This window comes from Engraulis encrasicolus, chromosome 24 (assembly GCF_034702125.1).
Source record: "Engraulis encrasicolus isolate BLACKSEA-1 chromosome 24, IST_EnEncr_1.0, whole genome shotgun sequence".
NCBI lineage: Eukaryota > Metazoa > Chordata > Actinopteri > Clupeiformes > Engraulidae > Engraulis > Engraulis encrasicolus.
Window position 1 is genome coordinate 16,500,130 of NC_085880.1, and position 18,919 is coordinate 16,519,048.

The following is an 18,919-nucleotide window of genomic DNA, read 5'->3' on the forward strand; positions in this document are numbered from 1 at the left end:
GTCCTGGGTAAAAAAGCAGGCAGTTATATACAGACTGGACGACAGAGAGGGCATTGACAAACAATGTAAAACTAATTTGCAAATGTGTTTTCCATATTCAAATAAGACAGATTTCCCAATATCATTTCCATGAACTCTTAATTAAAATAGCGCAGATAGCTACTCAACATAGAGACAATTTTCCTTTCTTTGCGCCTACCCCGTGTGGTTAGCCGCCTGGGTAGCCTAGGACGCAATTCCATAGGGTTACACTCACAGAGCTTATTGGTAGTCCGCGTCAGTCTGGTAGACATAGGCTGTGCCGTGTGCGCAGATTATCCAAAATGATTTGGTGACTGACGTCAATAGCCTATCTAACCTGCAGCTGTCTCGTCAAATCGCTGTTCATTTTCTGCATCCAAGTTTTCCGTCGGACTGAAACTGAACGTGACTAACAGATTGTGGTGCGCTGTCCATCAGCTGACTTAAGTCTAATTTAGACGTCCGATAAGCATGTAGTAGCCTATTTCGTGCCAAGGGTAAAACTCTTTGTAACTTCATGAGAACAAGAAAATCTCTTGCCCTAGCCATTAGGTTAGCCTACTCCGTGTTGTTACATTGTTGTGAGGAATGATTGTAAACAAAAAAAAAAAAATAGCCACCGCTTGTCAAAGGCACAGCTCTCTTGCGCAAACATGATAATTAAATGTCTGATGAGAGCATCCAAAACTTAGGCTACAAGTTGTTGTCAAATCAGCCTTCATTCCCCTCACTTAAGTTTCAACTGATGCTGTTGGGTGACCAGAGAGAACCAAAACTTTACTGATGAGAGGGTCAAAACCGAACACAAACAAAAGCAGGTCAACGAGTGTTGTGTTCCCCCCTTGCGCTGTTGGTCCACACCGCGCTGACAGTGGCAGTTGATAGACGTGCAACATTCATCACGAAACGCGGATATAATCTACAAATTTGATATGGACAAAACAACAACCCCTCCATCATGAGTGTTGTGCCATTGCTATGCAGGATAATGGCCGAACCATTTAGTTATATAAAAAACATTATTTTGGCACTTAATACCCACGAAGCAAGCGATTCTGTCAGCCCTGCAATCGCTTCAGCAGTAGGCTATGGTAGTCGGGAAAGTAGGCTATTATGTTTGGAGGCTATAGCCTAGTTTATCACTTTTGCCGTTTGCTCGCGGTGACAATAAAGGTGGATTGTTTAAATAGGAGCCATGCTAACGTGCTCTCTTGGAAGTTTATCCAAGGTTTCTGTTTGTTAGTTAGGCCTATCATTTGATTGCGTTTGCAAACGCAATGTCATTGAGTGAGCATACCTTCTTTCTTGGAGAAAAATTGAGTGACCAGTTGCCTGCTTCTTCTTTCTGCCGTCTTTTCTTGCCAACCTGACTACATTACTCTGTCACCACCAGCTCACCATCATGTGGTTAAGACATAGATTGTAGCCTACTGTAGCCTATATTACTAACATTCTAACATTCTATGGGTTAAGACCTCAAGTCGCTCTGTACTCCTGCTGCCAGCATTTCGGACGCTGTGCGATTCAACGCCTCGCGCGCCGCCAGATTGGACCGCACCATTTCGCAAGAGCTAAGGGGGGGAGGGTCCTAAAGAACTGACGAAAACGTTATGGAAATCGATAGTTGTGTGTTTAATGGGCCTACGTTCATTTCCAATTACCATTTCATTGTAAATAGACATTTTTTTAAAAGGCAAGAATATTAGTTCTAATATTTTATTAGGCTATTAATTGCCATCCGCGGACGGGCCGTTGTGTTGGTCTGGGCCGTTATAATCAGTACCACTTTTCCCCCCCTGTCGGCGCCCCTGCCTCAGCACAACACAGCCTCAACGTCAACTGTACAGGACTCTGCTGATTGAGCCGCGCCCGCGCCAGGCACTGCCTGAAGAGACAAACGGGGCAGCAGCGCATATAAGCCTACTCTTATATAGAGTTCAAGAAACACTTACTAACAAATACAAATTCATTTCAAACAATAATATTTTTAATGTCCATTCGTCCATGGCTTGTAAATTTCAGCGCAGCTTTCGGCTCTTAGCCTTGATTTGGTGCGTTAATGTTTCGCCAAGTCGTGTTGCCGTCTTTCGCAGGGACAGCTTTATCACAAATGGAGCATCTGGCTCTATTTGCGTCCAGTCACACGAGCAAAGTTTAACCACACTTTAGATCTCAGCAAGTCTATCAGGGCTGCAACTAGCTACAACTGCAACTACAACTAACTGCAACTAGCTACAACTAAGTTAGCCTACAACATATCCTCACCGACTCAGCTGTTCGAGTAAACAAACGCTAGTATTTTTTGAATGAATGAAATGTCTCGTGCTCGTCCCGCCCACCCAGGTCCTTTGAAGCCAATCACAAATGACAATTTCACCTGACTACAGGAGCGGAGTGGCCCACCTTTTCCCACCGGGAGAATTTTCCCCTTGGCGGCCCTCTTTTAAAAAAAAAAAAACAAAGCGAACAACATGGTTTCCTAACCAAAAAGACAAAAGCCACGAAATCTGCAGTCGTACTACATGTGGACATTAGTGTTGTCAAAATATCAACCTGAAGTGGAGAATTGTAGCCTACACCTTGATGAAATGCACAGCCAGTGGTGGGGAGACCGGGGTTGGTTGTCACACGGGTAGGTTGTCACAGTCATCATATCTCAGCCGCTATAGGGCGTAGATCAAAAGTTTTGATACAGATCTGTTCAGAATTGGGGTTTAAGGTCACCTACGTTGATAGTGGAGGTGAAAACAGCATCACTTTGAAGTGAGACAACTTAAAGTGTTTTTCACATGCAAAACCAACTTTTGAGAACTCCATTGTTTTTCTTATAAGTCATAACACTATAAGTTGATGTCACAATAAATATTGCCATTTGAAAGTGTAAAGTTAAAGCTACAAATTGGTTAGTTTCTTTCGGAGCTAGAGTAATGCATGTGGACACTAGCCTCCAAAATAGCTCAAAATGTCAGTTGGGGTAGGTTGTCACAATTTTTTCGGGGTTGGTTGTCACATGAATTACATTGCAAAGTTGTTAGTACTGGCATTGTTATGACTTTCATTGGGCTATAGTTTGTCCTGTGCACTGTATGTTTGCATGATTGAGGATTGGTTGGCTTTGTGTTTAACATTTATGAACTTATGGATAACATTTATGGATTAATGATTTTTAATGAATTTCAGTGACATTTTAATGAATTTAATGAAATGAAGTGAAAATGAAATAAACTAATGGCTTTTTAAAATGTAATTGATGATTTTATACACATGAGATTAGTTTAGTGTAGTTTAGTTTCATATTTCATTGAAAATAATGAAAAATATATAATTTAAAATATGTCTCTATTTTTCCATTTCCCCCATTACAATAACACAGGGACAACCAACCCCATGGGGTGTGACAACCTACCCCGCAATGGGGTTGGTTGTCACATCTGTGCAAGGTGCCTTTGACAATCCATATCTTTTTAAGAGAAAGGAGTCTTCTGGATCTAAGACTATCCAAATGGACCTGAGACATCAGTCAATAACTATGGACAGAAATGGTGTCCTTACCATATACCAATGTAGCAGGAATTGGATTTAAGTAAAAAGTGTGACAACCAACCCCGGTCTCCCCTAGTCTACGTAAAACGCAGGTATACGCACCCATTTCAAAATTTCAGGGATTACAGTATACCCACTTAAAATTGATTGATCCATTATTTACAATAGCACAAATATATACAGTAGACTATACACACATCAAAAAATGCTCAAATATACAGTATACCCACTTCAAAAAGTAGACTACACCACTGGAGCCATCATCACAGTCCAAAGCATTCATAGGCCTACTAGGTTAGGCTACATCACTTTACTGTTCCATGCAAATGTGCACTCCACTGTCATTTTGACAGTTTGAAATTGAAATATCGTTTAAGGAAGACAGGATGAGCATGGGCACACAGTTTTGAGTGTGGGGATTTTTAGAAGAGTAGGCTTACAAAATATAGTATAGTAGCCTATAGCTTACAAAAAGTCTGTCTATTGTGCAATAAACTCACCATGCAGCAAATACACTCGCCTCCAAAAGAGTTGTCGCCTATCCATCTGTTTGGAATAACAGCTAATAACCTGACTTTCAATTAATCACTTGGCTTCAGAAGTCACTCATATGAAAGCTACAACCCTCCCGAATGAAAATGTATGTACAAAAATAAATTGCATGCACCAAAGAAAGATTGACCCTTTATTGAACACAGACAGGGCAGATTTTCACAAGACAAAAGTTTTGTCGCCTATCGAACATAATGTGAAAATGAGCAGATAAGTCACTTCAAAACACTTCAAATACGCAGATTGGGTGTCATACTTAATCACTGAATCACTCTCACCTCTCCAGAAAATCGACTTTGGCCTTAGGTGTATGTTTAGGGTCATTGTAATCATGGAAAGCAACACAATGAAAATCAATGGAGTTCAATGAGAGATGTTGACATATTCGCTATTCGTAGAGCAATACATGTTTAACTTCATGATTTAATCAATGATAAAAGCCCTCAAACACCTGCAGCATGCATGCAGCTCCTCATAAGAGCTGTATCTGTACCATGTTTCACTTTATGCACCATTTCTCTTTTTTCAAATTCTTCATCTCCAACACCATATAGTTTTGATGCTATCAGTTCTAAAATGGTTGATCTTGCGATCTTGACTTCAGAGTATGAGTCCCATTAGCCTTCATTTTTGTCAGAATTAGGCCTGACATACTCTTGGCTGGCTTTTTTGAGACAGGACAGTGTGAGAGACTTCTTTGGTGTTAAAGGTGAAGAATTTGGAAAAAAAATACATGGTGCCTAAAGTCAAACATGGGAGGGATACAGCTCTTATGTGGAGCTGCATGCATGCTGCTAGTGTGTGAGGGCTTTTATCATTGATTACATCATGAAGTTAAAAATGTATTGCTCTACGAATAGCAAATATGTCACCATCTCTCATTGAACTCCATTGATTTTCATTGTGTTGCTTTCCATGATTACAATGGCCCTAAACATACACCTAAGGCCAAAGTTGATTTTCTGGAGAGGTGTGAGTGAATCAGTGATTAAGTATGACACCTGATCTGCGTATTTGAAGTGTTTTGAAGTGACTTATCTGCTCATTTTCACATTATGTTCGATAGGCGACAAAACTTTTGTCTTGTCAAAATCTGCCCTGTCTGTGTTCAATAAAGGGTCAATCTTTCTTTGGTGCATGACATTTATTTTTGTACATACATTTTCATTCGAGAGGGTTGTAGCTTTCATATGAGTGACTTCTGAAGCCAAGTGATTAATTGAAAGTCAGGTTATTAGCTGTTATTCCAAACAGATGGGTAGGCGACAACTCTTTTGGAGGCGAGTGTAAGCCAAACTTAGCTACTTCAAACCACAACCATAAGTCAGCAAAATGTATAACCAAACGGTGTAGGACTACCTTAAAACGCTGTCTTCGTCGCAGCAAATGTCTTTGTTTCTTGCAATCACTTTAATCCACAGCTTAGGCTACACACCCAGCACTGGTCACATCAGAATCTTGTGTGGTAATTATTTTGTTCCATTTCTTCAGACATAGGCTACATCCTAAATGTACCACATATAAATATATGTATGATAATAATATTATTTCGACTATAAGGAGATATACTGACGGTCTAACAAATCAAAACAAAACCCATTGCTTCTGTTAGGCGCAGTTCTCTTCCTTACCACTTGGTGGAGTCTGTTCGTAACCCAAGTCAATAACCACAGAGCAAGTGAATCTGGACTGGAAAGACTGTAAACTGTAACAGTCGTGTGGAAATCGGAAAATAAATCATAATTTATGTGGCCTGCGTTATCTCTTTACCGTAATATTTTTTTAAATATTTTTAATATTTTTTAAGATGTTTAGTGACTACGCCACTCTCATTTGTTAGGGTGAGAGAACCCAACCATCAAACACTTGATTTGACTTTCCCCGCAACAGGTTAGTGAATAACAAGAGATACAACTGTCATACAATTCAGAGTTCTTTTTATTTTCTTTCTTTTCGTAATGAGTCTCTGCATCTGGAAATATGCCTCATAGGCTCAGTCAAATATGAAAATGGAATGTGAACCTTTTACAGTATTTGTAGGCACGCCATCTTAATATACACAATTGTGCAAATGTGCTAGTTGCACGAGAGGTAGACCAAATCACAAAAAATTGCACTGCAAACAAAGTTAGTAAATCAAAATAAAAAAAAGAAAACAAACTGCCAAAAGGACAAAATTGGTAATGGCCACCACTCACACACACAAGCCTGTTAGACACACGTCTTTGGTCTCCCCCTACAGCAAGTATAGGTTCCAAAAGGAGTCTGAGATTTAAGATACGTCTCCCAGTAATACTTCAGTGTTCATACCCTAATCATATACACAAGCTCCGTCTTGGCGGTTACTAAGTAGAAACTTACACGAGCCCCTTCGTCTCGGATGTTAGAGTGAAACTTACACAAGCCCCTTCGTCTCGGACGTCAAAGTGAAAAGGTTGCACAGGATGAATCACTCACACAATAGGACAAAACAAAACAAAAGGTTGGGAAAAGAACAGTGATGCCCCCCTTCTCTAATGACACTGCATCAGTGTAGTCGAAGGCACCATCTCCTCCTATGTACATTTAACGAGAAAGTTACCATTAGGCACGGCATTTATAACTCGATTCAACAGGAGTTGTGTATTGTGGAAATGTGGGCGCTCCCACAGGTGCAACCACGACACCACAGCGCGATATCAAAGGCACCACGCTGCCAGTCCCGCCATCACACCTGCGGAGCACCCCCACTCCCACCCCACACAACTCCCTACACAAGTCAAGTGCTAAGCGTCGAAACTCTTACAGAAAATGCCGGCATTACCTCTGGTTCTCTCGAAGCGGCATGCAAGCACACAGGACACAAAGTGGAAGAACATCACCAGCGACACTGTGATAGAGTAACACTACATCAGTCACAACAGAGACTACGTTCGCACACACGAGAGAAGCGTACAGAACGCATCTTTTACCTTGAGTTTGCCCAGCTCAGCACACCATCCCAGAACAGCAGCCGACCCCACGCCAGCCGCCGATGGACAGGGCTACAATTAAGTTAAATGGTGTCAGTAACCAACAACTAAGTACATTACAATGCACCAAAAAGAGCAATAAACCAACCGAGAAGGACGCCTACCTTTCCTGTACGGTGGCTCAACCACAAACGAAGGGACAGAGAGAGCGGTGTGCCCACGCTACACTCGACAGCATCAAAAACACGGCGTCTTTGCTAACTAGCTACCACCGCAATGATTTATGCTACACACCTGAAGGAAAGGGGAGTGTCGTTACCCCGTCAGAATAAAGGTTCAGGATAACCACCGGTTACATATTAATATTCCCATCCTTTGGTAACCAATATACATATCACAGGTTCTTCAAATACTGAAAACGAAACTGTGTTACTAAGATCTTGTAAACTTCCGCGATCTACGGTGTATGAAAATTATCAGTAGAGAAGGGGTGTGGCCAATTTACTGTTTGACACCGTCAGTGAGGTATTGCCGTCTGGTATGCGGTATAAATACTGGCTAGTCCGTTATTATGAACTATAGGGAAGTGGAAAGTGGGAAGTCAGTGTTCATAAGTACAATGTCAAAACTTCAGGGCTGTCTAAGAACGCAGTGCAGCTGCATTATTACATTTCACGGCCGCGGACCACCGGGACAAGTCCCCGATCTCTCGACGGCCACTCCGCGCCTGCCTGACTACATGGCTATTGGTTCACAGATTTACTATTGACACAGCAGGGACTGTTGAAACGCACAAAAGGTATCGAAATAAGGCACCGTTTTTTTGTTTTGTTTTGATATTCGATAGGCCTACTATGTGGCTTTTCGGTCGGTGCCAGGACCGGACCGAAATTCGGTACGCAGCCCTAGCAATGCTTGTGTGCGTGTTCAGTAAGTGTGAGTGTGTCTACTAACCTGGGAGCAGTAGCATTAGGAAAATCCTCATCTCTGAATGCTGAGAAAACAGTGTTGGAGGTCGGATGGACGTCCAAGTACTGCCATACAGGAGATTATTGAAGACATGCACAGAGTCGGATTAATGCACAGGCTAGATATGGCTGAAGCCTAGGGACCCCACCTGACAGGGGGCCCCCAATTCGCTAAAAGTGTAAAATTGCAGAAAATTTGCAGATGTGATATTGAAAAAAAAACATTTGAAAATCTTGTTAATACTTCTCTCCACAGTTATCAGATATGTTATCCTTAATTCCTCATAATTAGGTTGCTAAATTTTCCTTATGGGGGGCCCACAGAAACCTGCCATGTCCGCCATTTCAAATTTCCAGAAATATACATTTTTAGCTGCAAAACTTAGTTTACTTTGGTCATACTAGTAAATAGTAGTTTATCATTTAGTAAAAAAAAAAAAAACACACATGCACACACCCTAAAACATGTTGGACTGGGGGAGAAATAGGACCTGGGCACTTATCGCTTAAAGGGGCCCCTCATAAGAATTTCACAATAAAGTCGACTAGACTTGATATTCATGAAAATATCAAATTTGGCAGCACAGTTCAATTAGCAGTAGGCGGCTAGTTGCAATACCGATGCGTCCGGTCATTTCACAGATTTTGTAAGAAAGACTGGAAAGGGCTGTGGTCACGTCCCCATTGGGGTCCGCTCATTTTTCCGACGCACCATTGGTCCGATGCGTCAATGTTCCGAACATTTCCCATTGATCCTACAGCACTTAGTCTCAGATAACTTTTTACCAATAAAATGAAACCCTTTGTCCCGACAGTCCAATTTTCCGACCAAAAGCTGCTTTAGATCACTGTCATCTCTGAAGCCTACGCAGTGGTCATGCTGCCGTCTGTGACAGGTTAGATTTAGGGAAAGTTTTGGTCAAGGCACAAATTTAAAACTCAGAAACATTGCAATAGCCTACTGACACGTTAGGGTTAGGAATGGTTTTGGGTAGGGCACAATTGTAAAACTTGGCAACATTGCATTAATGACAGGTTATGTTTAGGGGTGGTTTTGGTAAGGGCACAGCAAGACCGACTCAGACGGCATCTATGTGCTCGTCGCAGCGCATGCAGCTGAAGTCTTAAGGGCCCAATTCGAAACGAGAGGCAGTGACTCGATGACTCTCCTCCTACATAAACATGTCACTGATCAGATAGGTGAAGTTAGCTGATGAGGCAGCCGTTACGAACGGCACTAACAAGTGCGCCGCCTTGCGCATTTGATGTTACGGCGATTCTATGGCGGGAGTTACGTTCATCACGTTAGCGCTTAGCTTACGCATGCCATTTGAACGGTGAAGGATCGTCAGACGGCGGAATCGTAAAATAGGCTATAAATAGATCTAGCGACAGCATATTTAGATACTACAATGTTGATTTATCCATTCGATTTTCAATATCTACATACATAAGTGTCAGAATAAAGAGTATGATAAGGTAGTAGCTTGGGTAGTAGCCATTTTTGTTTTTCAGGTTTCCGGTTGAGAGGGAGGTGGCGCACAGCATGTTGGGTACCAAGGCAGCGAAGTCAGCATCTGATGTATCCTCGAAATATCCTCGTTACGCCCACAAATGCAGTCAACTGCCGAGAGAGGAAATAAAGCAATTTTTCGTTTCGATCCACACTTCATGACTCGATGTCCAGTTAGCTCACTGGAAGGACAGCTGCCTTTCCTGTTTCGAATTGGGCCAAAGGCTCTGCATACTTCACGTGCGCACTTTGGCGCGAGAACCATTAATGACGTCATCACTTGCGCCAGACTATTCATACTTCAAAAGCGCCATTAACAGGCTTTCGCTCGCATTTTCGGAAGTGCCCTCTGCTGTTCATGAGAGAAACGGCAGTATCTTTCGCAACTCGCAGCGTGAGTTCTACGGATGTATAAAATAGAAAGCCAAACACGGCTGCTGTAGGGCTACTGAACGTCTGACTTGTGACTTACCACATTGAAACATAGATTTTTGTTAGCCTACATTGCCAGATCATTCCAAGACCATGTGAGAGCATTGTTCTGGCGGCAGAATGTATAACTAGATCGCCGAACACAACGTGCTTCTGAACAAAGTAAACAATTGAACAGTAAACAACTGAACAACATTTAAGGAAGAAGATAAAATAATTCTCTAGGACATTTTATTATCCTCAAAATGATGCAGAATCCATTCTGTAGTAGCCTACAGTAGCTGTAGCCTCTCTTCGCAACTCCTGCTTTGTCTGCCTACCTACATGGTCGCTGGTGGCGCAGGCCAAGTTACAAAAAATGTGGGGTGCACGAACTCGCGCCACGGCAGCTCGCGCCACGGCATGTGACGTCATTTTGGGTCACGTGACGGCGCGAGTGAGGTCGCGAGTTAAGTATGAAGGAGGCTAGCGCCGGTCACGCCAAGTATGAATCCGCCTTTAGTCTACTTGGCACCGGGAAAAGCAGGACATACGACCTGGGATGATGACCAACCCCAAACAGTTAGTGATGGGCCAATGAAGCTTTGTTGAAGCTCTGAACCATTTAGGCACATTGCTTCAAAAATTGGGTTAGTACTTGAAGCTTCAGTAACAGGGCCCTCTCCTGGTGAAAAGCCATGTTTGCAATTAAACGGGCTCAATTTGATAAGATGAGATGTTGTGCCCTCATCATCTGCTACATTACCCCCAATATTGGACTGAGCTCATACTTTTGCACACTAACTTCCAGATATTTGACATTTTGGGCTACTGATGAGGCAGTTGAGGTAGACGACATTACAAAGGCTACGATGCCACATTTATATATTCATTCATTAGGCTATTTTTAGGGCGATCAGAATAAAGCGTTGCTGGCCATTAATGTTTTCTCCTTGTTGTGTTCATAACGTATGATGATGTTGTCTACTTGTCTATCAAGTGGGACTTAAAGGCCTAATGACAGTCAATAAAATATATATTCTCTCCACTGCAACCTGGCAGACGGCTCTGCAACAGGCCAAACACATTTGCGCGCGCCTGCTGGTTCGTGTGGCAGCGCGAAACACTGCAGCTACTTTCGGAAAACTGAACCAGTTTACTGTTTCATACGTCATATATCACGTGGTTTTTCTGTACTGAAGCAAACTTCGGAACAGTGGTTTAATGGTTTTATTATTTCGAGTTAGTGGGCTGTAGGATTAATGGGAAATTTTCGGAATATTGACGAATCGGACCAAAGGGGTGTCGGAAAAATAACATGCTACCGTCTCCCTTACGCTTACTGCACGGCTTTGCCCAAGTACATGTCGCTGCGGCCTGTAGCCAGTTGGACCTAGGTCTAAGGGGGTGGAGCTACCACTGGTCCAAGTTGGCCACTATTGATTGCGTCACACGTACACACGCTTGCTTGCTGCAGCTATTGATTGCGTCACACGTACATACGCTTGCTGCAGCAAAGTTATTTATCTTTGCTAAAGGTTTACAAATTACCTTTACCTTTGTAGCTTTTTATTCAGCACGTCTCTCGTCACTTCATTACGTTCCGCGAGCCAGAAACAGTTATTTAAGCTTGTCAGATATATATAAAAATTACCTCTGCGTTTTCACAAACTACCTTTGTAGCTTTTTATTCAGCACGTCTTTAGTCACTTCATTACGTTCCGCGAGCCGGAAACAAAGTTATTTAAGTTTGTCAGATGTATATAAAATTTACCTTTGCGTTGTGCCGTCTTACTTAGCGGGATGTATAAAATGACCTTTGTGCCTTTTTATTGCGCACGTAAGATTAAAATGTAATAAATTATGTGAAGCAAGCCATTTGCTTTTGTCGACCTGAAAACATTTCACATAGGCCTGTTATATTTTCATTTGTCCACCATTGACATACGACAAAGCAATTGCGAAAGTATGCGATATCTAATGCAGGAAATATTCTACCATCGCTACATTTAAGGCTGCAGGACAGAATGACGAGACATTGACAAGAAATTGACATATTGATTTAATGATCTGTAGCCTATATTGATAACATATCCAGGAGGTAAGATATAAGTTTGAAACATTTCATAAACTTACAAGGTGATTGTAATACAAAGAATCACTCAAACAAATGAAATTGCTTATTGCAAGAATTTTATTGCAGTAGGCATATCAATTGGCACATATTTCAGACAGTGGGTAGCCATAATAACCTAGGGGTCAGGACCACACAAGGAGGTCACCAAGCATCTACAGGGGGGTGCTGATATACAGGGGTTTCTTTTTTTTGTGATCATTTAACACCCCCCCAAAGATACCTAACACCCATGCCGCACAATCCCCTTTGCACCCCCCCCCCCCCCCCCCCCCCCCCCCCCCCCCCTGACTCACTAGCATCTACAGGGGGTCACAACCCCCTCTTGATATACAGGGGTTTCTTGTTTTTTTTTTCCCCCCAAAGATCCCCAACACACATGCCGCACAATCCCCTTTGCGCCCCCTCTGACTTACAATGGCAATTTAGTGTGGGCGGAGTGCATGCATTACAACCGTATAGGGCACAGAGAGCATCCAGTAAAGGCTGAACGTTAAGAAAATGAAAGATGAGGTGATAGCCCATTGGTACAAAACAGGGATGAACCTTAACAAAATTCGCCACCAGTCACTGTGGCGGGAAGATTCTAAAATCTACCAGTCACAGACGATTTTTACCAGTCACTATTTTTAACATGTTCAAATTCAACCACTTTAAACATTGTATTGCCTCGTAAGGTGATTTTCTAGCCCATTATTTTGTTATAAAGCTGGCAAATGATTAACAACTTTGTTACCAACCAGCTGAAGCCATTCGGAATATTATGTCAACAATACATGAGATGCTCCATTTCACAATGACAATGAATACGCCTACAACCTGCTTGGACATTATTAAAAGCTTGAGTCCAAGTGAAAATGTTTACCAGTAAAGGTGGCTGGTAGGTTGACCGTTGGCGGCAGGAAATAATTTTCTAGAAGTGGGAGAGGGGCCACTAGACGAGGAAATCAGAGAGGGGGTCATGATAATGGGAGAATAAAATGCTTTAACTGCCAAGGTTGGGGCACATAAGTTAAGAAAGCCTGTATGGAGCAGAAGGGTACAGAGACGTGTGTGTGTGTGTGTGTGTGTGTGTGTGTGTGTGTGTTTATAAATCTCCCCCATCATTAACAAAACAGTCCCAGCTGCAGTACCCTGGCCAGTCATCAGTGGTATAGAAGGCCATTAGCACTCCTCGCCGACCATTTCCAATGTAGCCCTCTCGGCAGTCTTTGAACAACTGGCCACAAAAAAACGTATCTGCACTGCGAGATGGTATAGGGCCGTCTGTATTTCTCCCTGTGGCAAGGGTCCATCCTGCTCCAGTTCACCACACCTATAATCCAATAAGCAGGAACAGCTCAGATCAGCTCAAGTCAAGGCAAGTGTACGTTGTCAAAAGTCTATGTAACAGGGTTAGCACAGGTGCAATATATAAGGTGCAAGTGGTAAAATGCAATGGCATATTAGTGAATTTAGTGGTCATGGAATGATAATGTTCATCATGTGATGTACAATGATCATGTAGTCTTCATCAGTGAATGTGGGAAGAAGCTGCTTCCCAGTCTGCTAGTGCGGCACTGCACAATGCCACACATGCTTGTACTGTATTTCTCACAGCATATCATTAGGTGATGATGCTGTTCTGCAAATACATTATTATTTAACTTACTGTCAAGCCATTGTAAGTGGGCCTCTTCAAGAAAACTTGGTTGGGAGACTACGTCCCTCATCTTGTGGCACGTCAGCGCTAGCCGCAAGATGGCCCCATCACCGTCCTCCAGGATCACCATCTGAAGAATACGGCGCAATATGTGCCATGGCAACTGTGGAGATAGAGTAAGGCACATCCGAAAAGTAGGGTCCGGACAAAAAAAAAAAAAGTCAGACATATGGAAAGAAAAATCAATGTCGCATACTCTGATTATATATTTCTAAAGGTATGAACAATCTGAATCTCCTCAAAATGTGATAGAATGTAAGGCAATGAAACTTATTCTGACTTGCCTCCAAAAGTCCACCCTCCTCAGTGTCAGGCTTTGGTTTTTTGTCGTATGAATGTTCCTTGACAAATAATGATTAGAGAAGATGTTAATGCCATGTGTATGAAAAGCACCCCTGACTAACACTGTCTTTCTAACCCCACATTTACTGGCCAGTCCAAGAAAAGCCTAAAAGACCCAAACAAAGAAGTATAGGCTATATTAAGCAAGTTAGCAACACTAACATCTTACCTCTGGAGGAAGGTGGCGTTTCCTTGGCATGCGGAATATGGGCGTCAGTTCCGTGAACTCTCCAGCGCCTTCAGTATGCGAAAATCTTTTGCCATATCTACAGTTTCAAGGCACAGACAGACAGACAGAGAGAGAGAGAGAGAGACAGAGGGAGAGAGAGACAGAGACAGAGAGACAGAGAGAGACAGAGAGAGACAGAGAGAGAGAGCGAGAGCTTAATTTGCTTTACTTTGGTTGAAATTGTATTTGTTTTGCAATTGCAGTGAAAGAACCATACCCTTCAATCTCATAGTTCTCAATGAGAAGCTGGCACCACCACCTCCGGAGATGGTGAGGCATGGTGAGGCATATCGAGCTGAAAAACATTACAATTAAGTTAACCACATAGCATCATGATAATGTTATTTACATTAGTTAGCACACAGATGGTACTTACAATGGTGAAATCAAAGGACGCATCCATAGCGATATACCAGGAGTACTGCGAGAACAAAAATTAATTACGGTTGGTCGCGACCATTGGCAAGCCGTGCTTGCAGCAGCAGTTGCTGTAGCATGATAAGCCATAATGTATATTTCCAGTCATATGACACGTTATGAACATTATGTTAATGGGCCATATTAACTCACCATCACCATAAACACTCCACAATCCACACCTTGGACTTGTTGCGGCAGACCCTGTGCCAAAACATTGTCAGATGAACAGCAATAGCCTACATACGTACATGCCATGACGTGCTTGTTATGTCATTAATTATTACCTCAATATCCAAGCCAGTCTCCTCTGTCCACTCAATTCCAGGAATCAGGTTTCTAGCCACAGCCCTAGTAAAAATTATTTTAAACAGTGTACAATTGTCAGGATTGATTGCAAACAAGACACAAACTAGGCAAGTCAAGGGAACGTGACCGCCTATTGTAGTAACTGCTTTAACACTGGCAAGTCAGGGGAACATGACCGCCTATTGTAGTAACTGCTTTAACACTGGCAAGTCAGGGGAACGTGACCGCCTATTGTAGTAACTGCTTTAACACTGGCAAGTCAGGGGAACATGACCGCCCAAAGCAAACATCCTATTGTGTCCTATTGTAACCTGAGGATGTTTTGGTACGTCTTGTGTCCAAAACCTTGTTCTCGTAGAGCATACAATGAATCAAGGAACAAAAGCCTGTTCTGGAGAGGCTTCATCACCTAAGAAATCAGAGCCTTATTATTGAGTTGACACAGTGCAAGTAAACACCCCCCCCGCAACAGCATAGTTGTTTTAGGTTTCAAAGCAATCCTCACTTACACAAACCAAAAAATGGCCTGGTGTCCACAAGGGGACAATAACTGCGTCCATGCTGGTGACGTCCACCTTAAAGAAAAACAGTTTGGTCAGTTTGAATATTTAGGATCAGAGTACACTTTGAGCAATGTGTGTAGGTTCTTACTGGAAAGGCGTGATAAGGGTCTGCATTCAGAGGATGGAGCCACGTTGGGGGGATGTGGAGGTCAACAACAAATACATGTTTTCCCTACAGACAGATAACGTGTACTTTCACGTATCAAAATAGGCAAGTTACTGAAGGTGTCTTAAGCAATAATAAAACGCACAAAAAATGACAGTACATACCTGGTGTTCAGTCATCTCCTTCACAACACGGAGGCAAGCATTTCCCACCTAGAATGGAACACAACAGGATCATTTTCATTCTACAAGTTCACTTCACACAAAGAAACACAGCAACTACTGACTACAACGCAAACCATACAAAAGGAAAAAAACATTGAAATCCCTGTTACACAGGCATACAGCAGAACATCACGTAAAAGTGTTTTACACAATTCCGACACACACACGCACGCACAAATGCACACGTTTGCTTTGGATTGTTAAGCAAATGTGCAACTCACCATTGAGTCCATTGACCTGTTATGACCCAAGGTAAGGAAATTCTCCCTCGTCAAGCATGTTGGCCCATCTTTCACAACAAGTTCCTGGCTGGGACGACTCTCATCCAGAATGTAGCTTAACTGAAAGTAGGAGAAAACGAAGTGAACATAGTGTTTTGAGAGTAACTTCTGTAAATTAAGCCAGCAGTCCGCTAATATTTCCTTGTACCAATTGGTCTTGGAGAGGATGACGGCCTCCAGGTGTCCAAGACTGCCTGCAGGGCCTTACTTTCCTGAGGTCTGTTGAGTCAGCGCAGTGTGGACCACAAGCTGTTGCAAAATACAACACATTACTTATTACAAAATATGGCCACAGGTTTCAGTTGGTGGGGATGACACAAAAACCTACCAAGTCACACAAACACGTCAGTTGGTACAAAAGATGACACTATTCTATAACATCTATTCTGTGCTGATGTGTGACACTGGGGATAGAAAGGTGGAGGCTTACTTGGAGGCGAGGCAGGTTCCTGAGTGGGCGAGGCAGGCTCCTGAGTGGGCGAGGCAGGCTCCTGAGTGGGCGAGGCAGGCTCCTGAGTGGGTCTCTGGTCTCTGGTCCCAGTGGTTTCAGCTGGTAGGTAGGTAGAAGAGGGAAAACTGATATAAGACCAAAATCTACAAGTTTTCAAAACATCACCAATAAAGCAAATTCAGTTGCAAGTAACAATTAGTGTCCAAGTGTCCAGCAGAATGATAATATGATACAAACCAAGCACTGTCTGGCCATTTGTGTTGAACTGGATGTCCACTCCTGGACCCAGCATCGTTCTCATCTTCTGGATGGTTGCCGAATTCTTGATGGTATTAAGGTGGTGCAATATATTTCTCATTAAGAAGATGTGTGAGGAAGGGGACATCATGTTTAAAAAATAGTTATTCTTCCTCATGTCAGAAAATAGTTGCTCAGCCGTCTGGCTATTCACCCAGCCACAAATCTCAGGCACGAGATCCACCCTCCGCAAGACATCCCTGGCATCCTTGGTGTTGCCCTCATGGAAGCGATCATACAATGCGTAATGGTCTGCCGATCCAGAAATGGGGTGGCCATCAACATCAGGGACCTCCTTCCTAAGCGCTAGCCATGGTAGACTCACTTTTGCCTGGCCTGAGCTGGCAAGGGCAATGTTTGATGCCATAGGCTCCAGCAGCCTTCCCTGATGTGGTCTAAAAATTCCCGGCTCTCTGACATTGACATGAGTTGCCAGTCCTCGTGCAAAGTCATACAGGGTCACATTTGGGAAATGCTTCATAGAAAGCAACATGTCTGTAAAATCCCTAGGGCTCTCAGCCCTGAGATTGAACTTTACTCCATATACTACCGAACATGGGCACGTCACTACTGCCCAGCCACCTGACAGAGGAAACAGGGCATACAACAACTTAGAAGAGGCATTATGCAGGGACCAAGCTGGTCCAAATCAAATCATTGCAGTTCAATCAAATCATTTCAGTTATTTCCCGCAGAGTATAGTTGATAAACCCAAGTAAAGGGTAGCATATCAGGCAACACAAAACATCAGTACAAAGCTGCAATTTAGCTTTTGAAATGGAAAAAAAAAAAAAAAAAAAAACTATCTGGGCCATTGTCAAGGACTTAAGTATTTCAACATGAACATGGTGACATCATGTACATTTTCTGAATTAACACTTTTCTTACATTCGGGTCAATCAGGTCCTCCACCTCATCAACAAAACAAATTTCAAAACACTTAACGCAAGTGACCTTACCAGAAGCCCCCCAGATTTGCTGGAACATTTTGTCATAAGATGCTCGGTTCTTCATTTGTCCCTGCAGTCTCAAAATCAGGTCCATGCGAGACCCTTTGCTATCCACGCCACACTGCCTACACAAGGAACGCACATCCTCCATCTAAAATGAACATACGTGATTTGTTGAATATAGCATTATACCAATAGTATCAAAACAGGATAATTGAATCATCCCTGTCATCAGATCCGGGTACCACCTTCATATGAATTTGCAAGCAAAACTCATGGCTTCTAGATACATTTTTTTTTCCAATTTTAACTAAAATGGACACACATAATAACAAAAGAATTTGGTATCAAGACCTTAAGCTTCAGGAGCTCGTCTGTAAGGCGGTCTTCAGTCACAGTCAATTCCACCTCCTCCTGTGCACTGTGCGGTGTATGCCGCTTTTGAAACTCTGTATTGAGCACCTTGTCACCCCTCCTGGTAAAAGGCCCAATCCACGGAGCCCAGAAATGATAACTGGGCTTGACAACAAATGGATTTGCCTTGTTGTCTTCCAGTAAGAAAAAATAAAGGGTCAAGTTTTTGCATTAATGATGTTGATATACCACGGTGCATAATTCCATACCAAACAGTACACCTCAACTTCTCACGAATAAAATAGAATTGGGCGAATTGCCCTCATACTCACTAGTCATCAGCCCCCAAGAAATCATTTCCAAGCACACCATGTCCCAAAACTGTTGAATGTCTACGTCGCCATCAAAATCTTCAGGTGGCTCCTCAATGTTGCCCACTTAGAGAAATAAAAGGTGGTGGTTCAAACAAGGGTAGGAAATTACAAACGTGACAATTATGGATAGGAAGGAAGACTTAAGTCAGAAAGACTTAGGCTTACGAGGCATACTGAAGACACCCTTCTTGTGAAGATCCATCACAACACTGGTGGGGTTATGGCCA

The 18,919-nt window shown here is 42.7% G+C and overlaps 1 protein-coding gene across 1 annotated transcript; it reads right to left on the reverse strand.

The window, feature by feature from the left end:
• Positions 1–15,061: 15,061 nt before the first annotated feature.
• On the reverse strand, positions 15,062–18,396 carry LOC134440851 (uncharacterized). Its single transcript, XM_063191001.1, has 10 exons — positions 18,319–18,396; positions 17,974–18,115; positions 16,955–17,596; positions 16,697–16,816; positions 16,415–16,515; positions 16,207–16,326; positions 15,926–15,973; positions 15,744–15,827; positions 15,602–15,667; positions 15,062–15,134 (listed from the first exon to the last, which is right to left on the reverse strand). Exons 2-10 carry the CDS (start codon positions 18,113–18,115, stop codon positions 15,123–15,125), a joined length of 1,335 nt encoding a protein of 444 aa, XP_063047071.1. The 5' UTR covers positions 18,319–18,396; the 3' UTR covers positions 15,062–15,122.
• Positions 18,397–18,919: the final 523 nt, after the last annotated feature.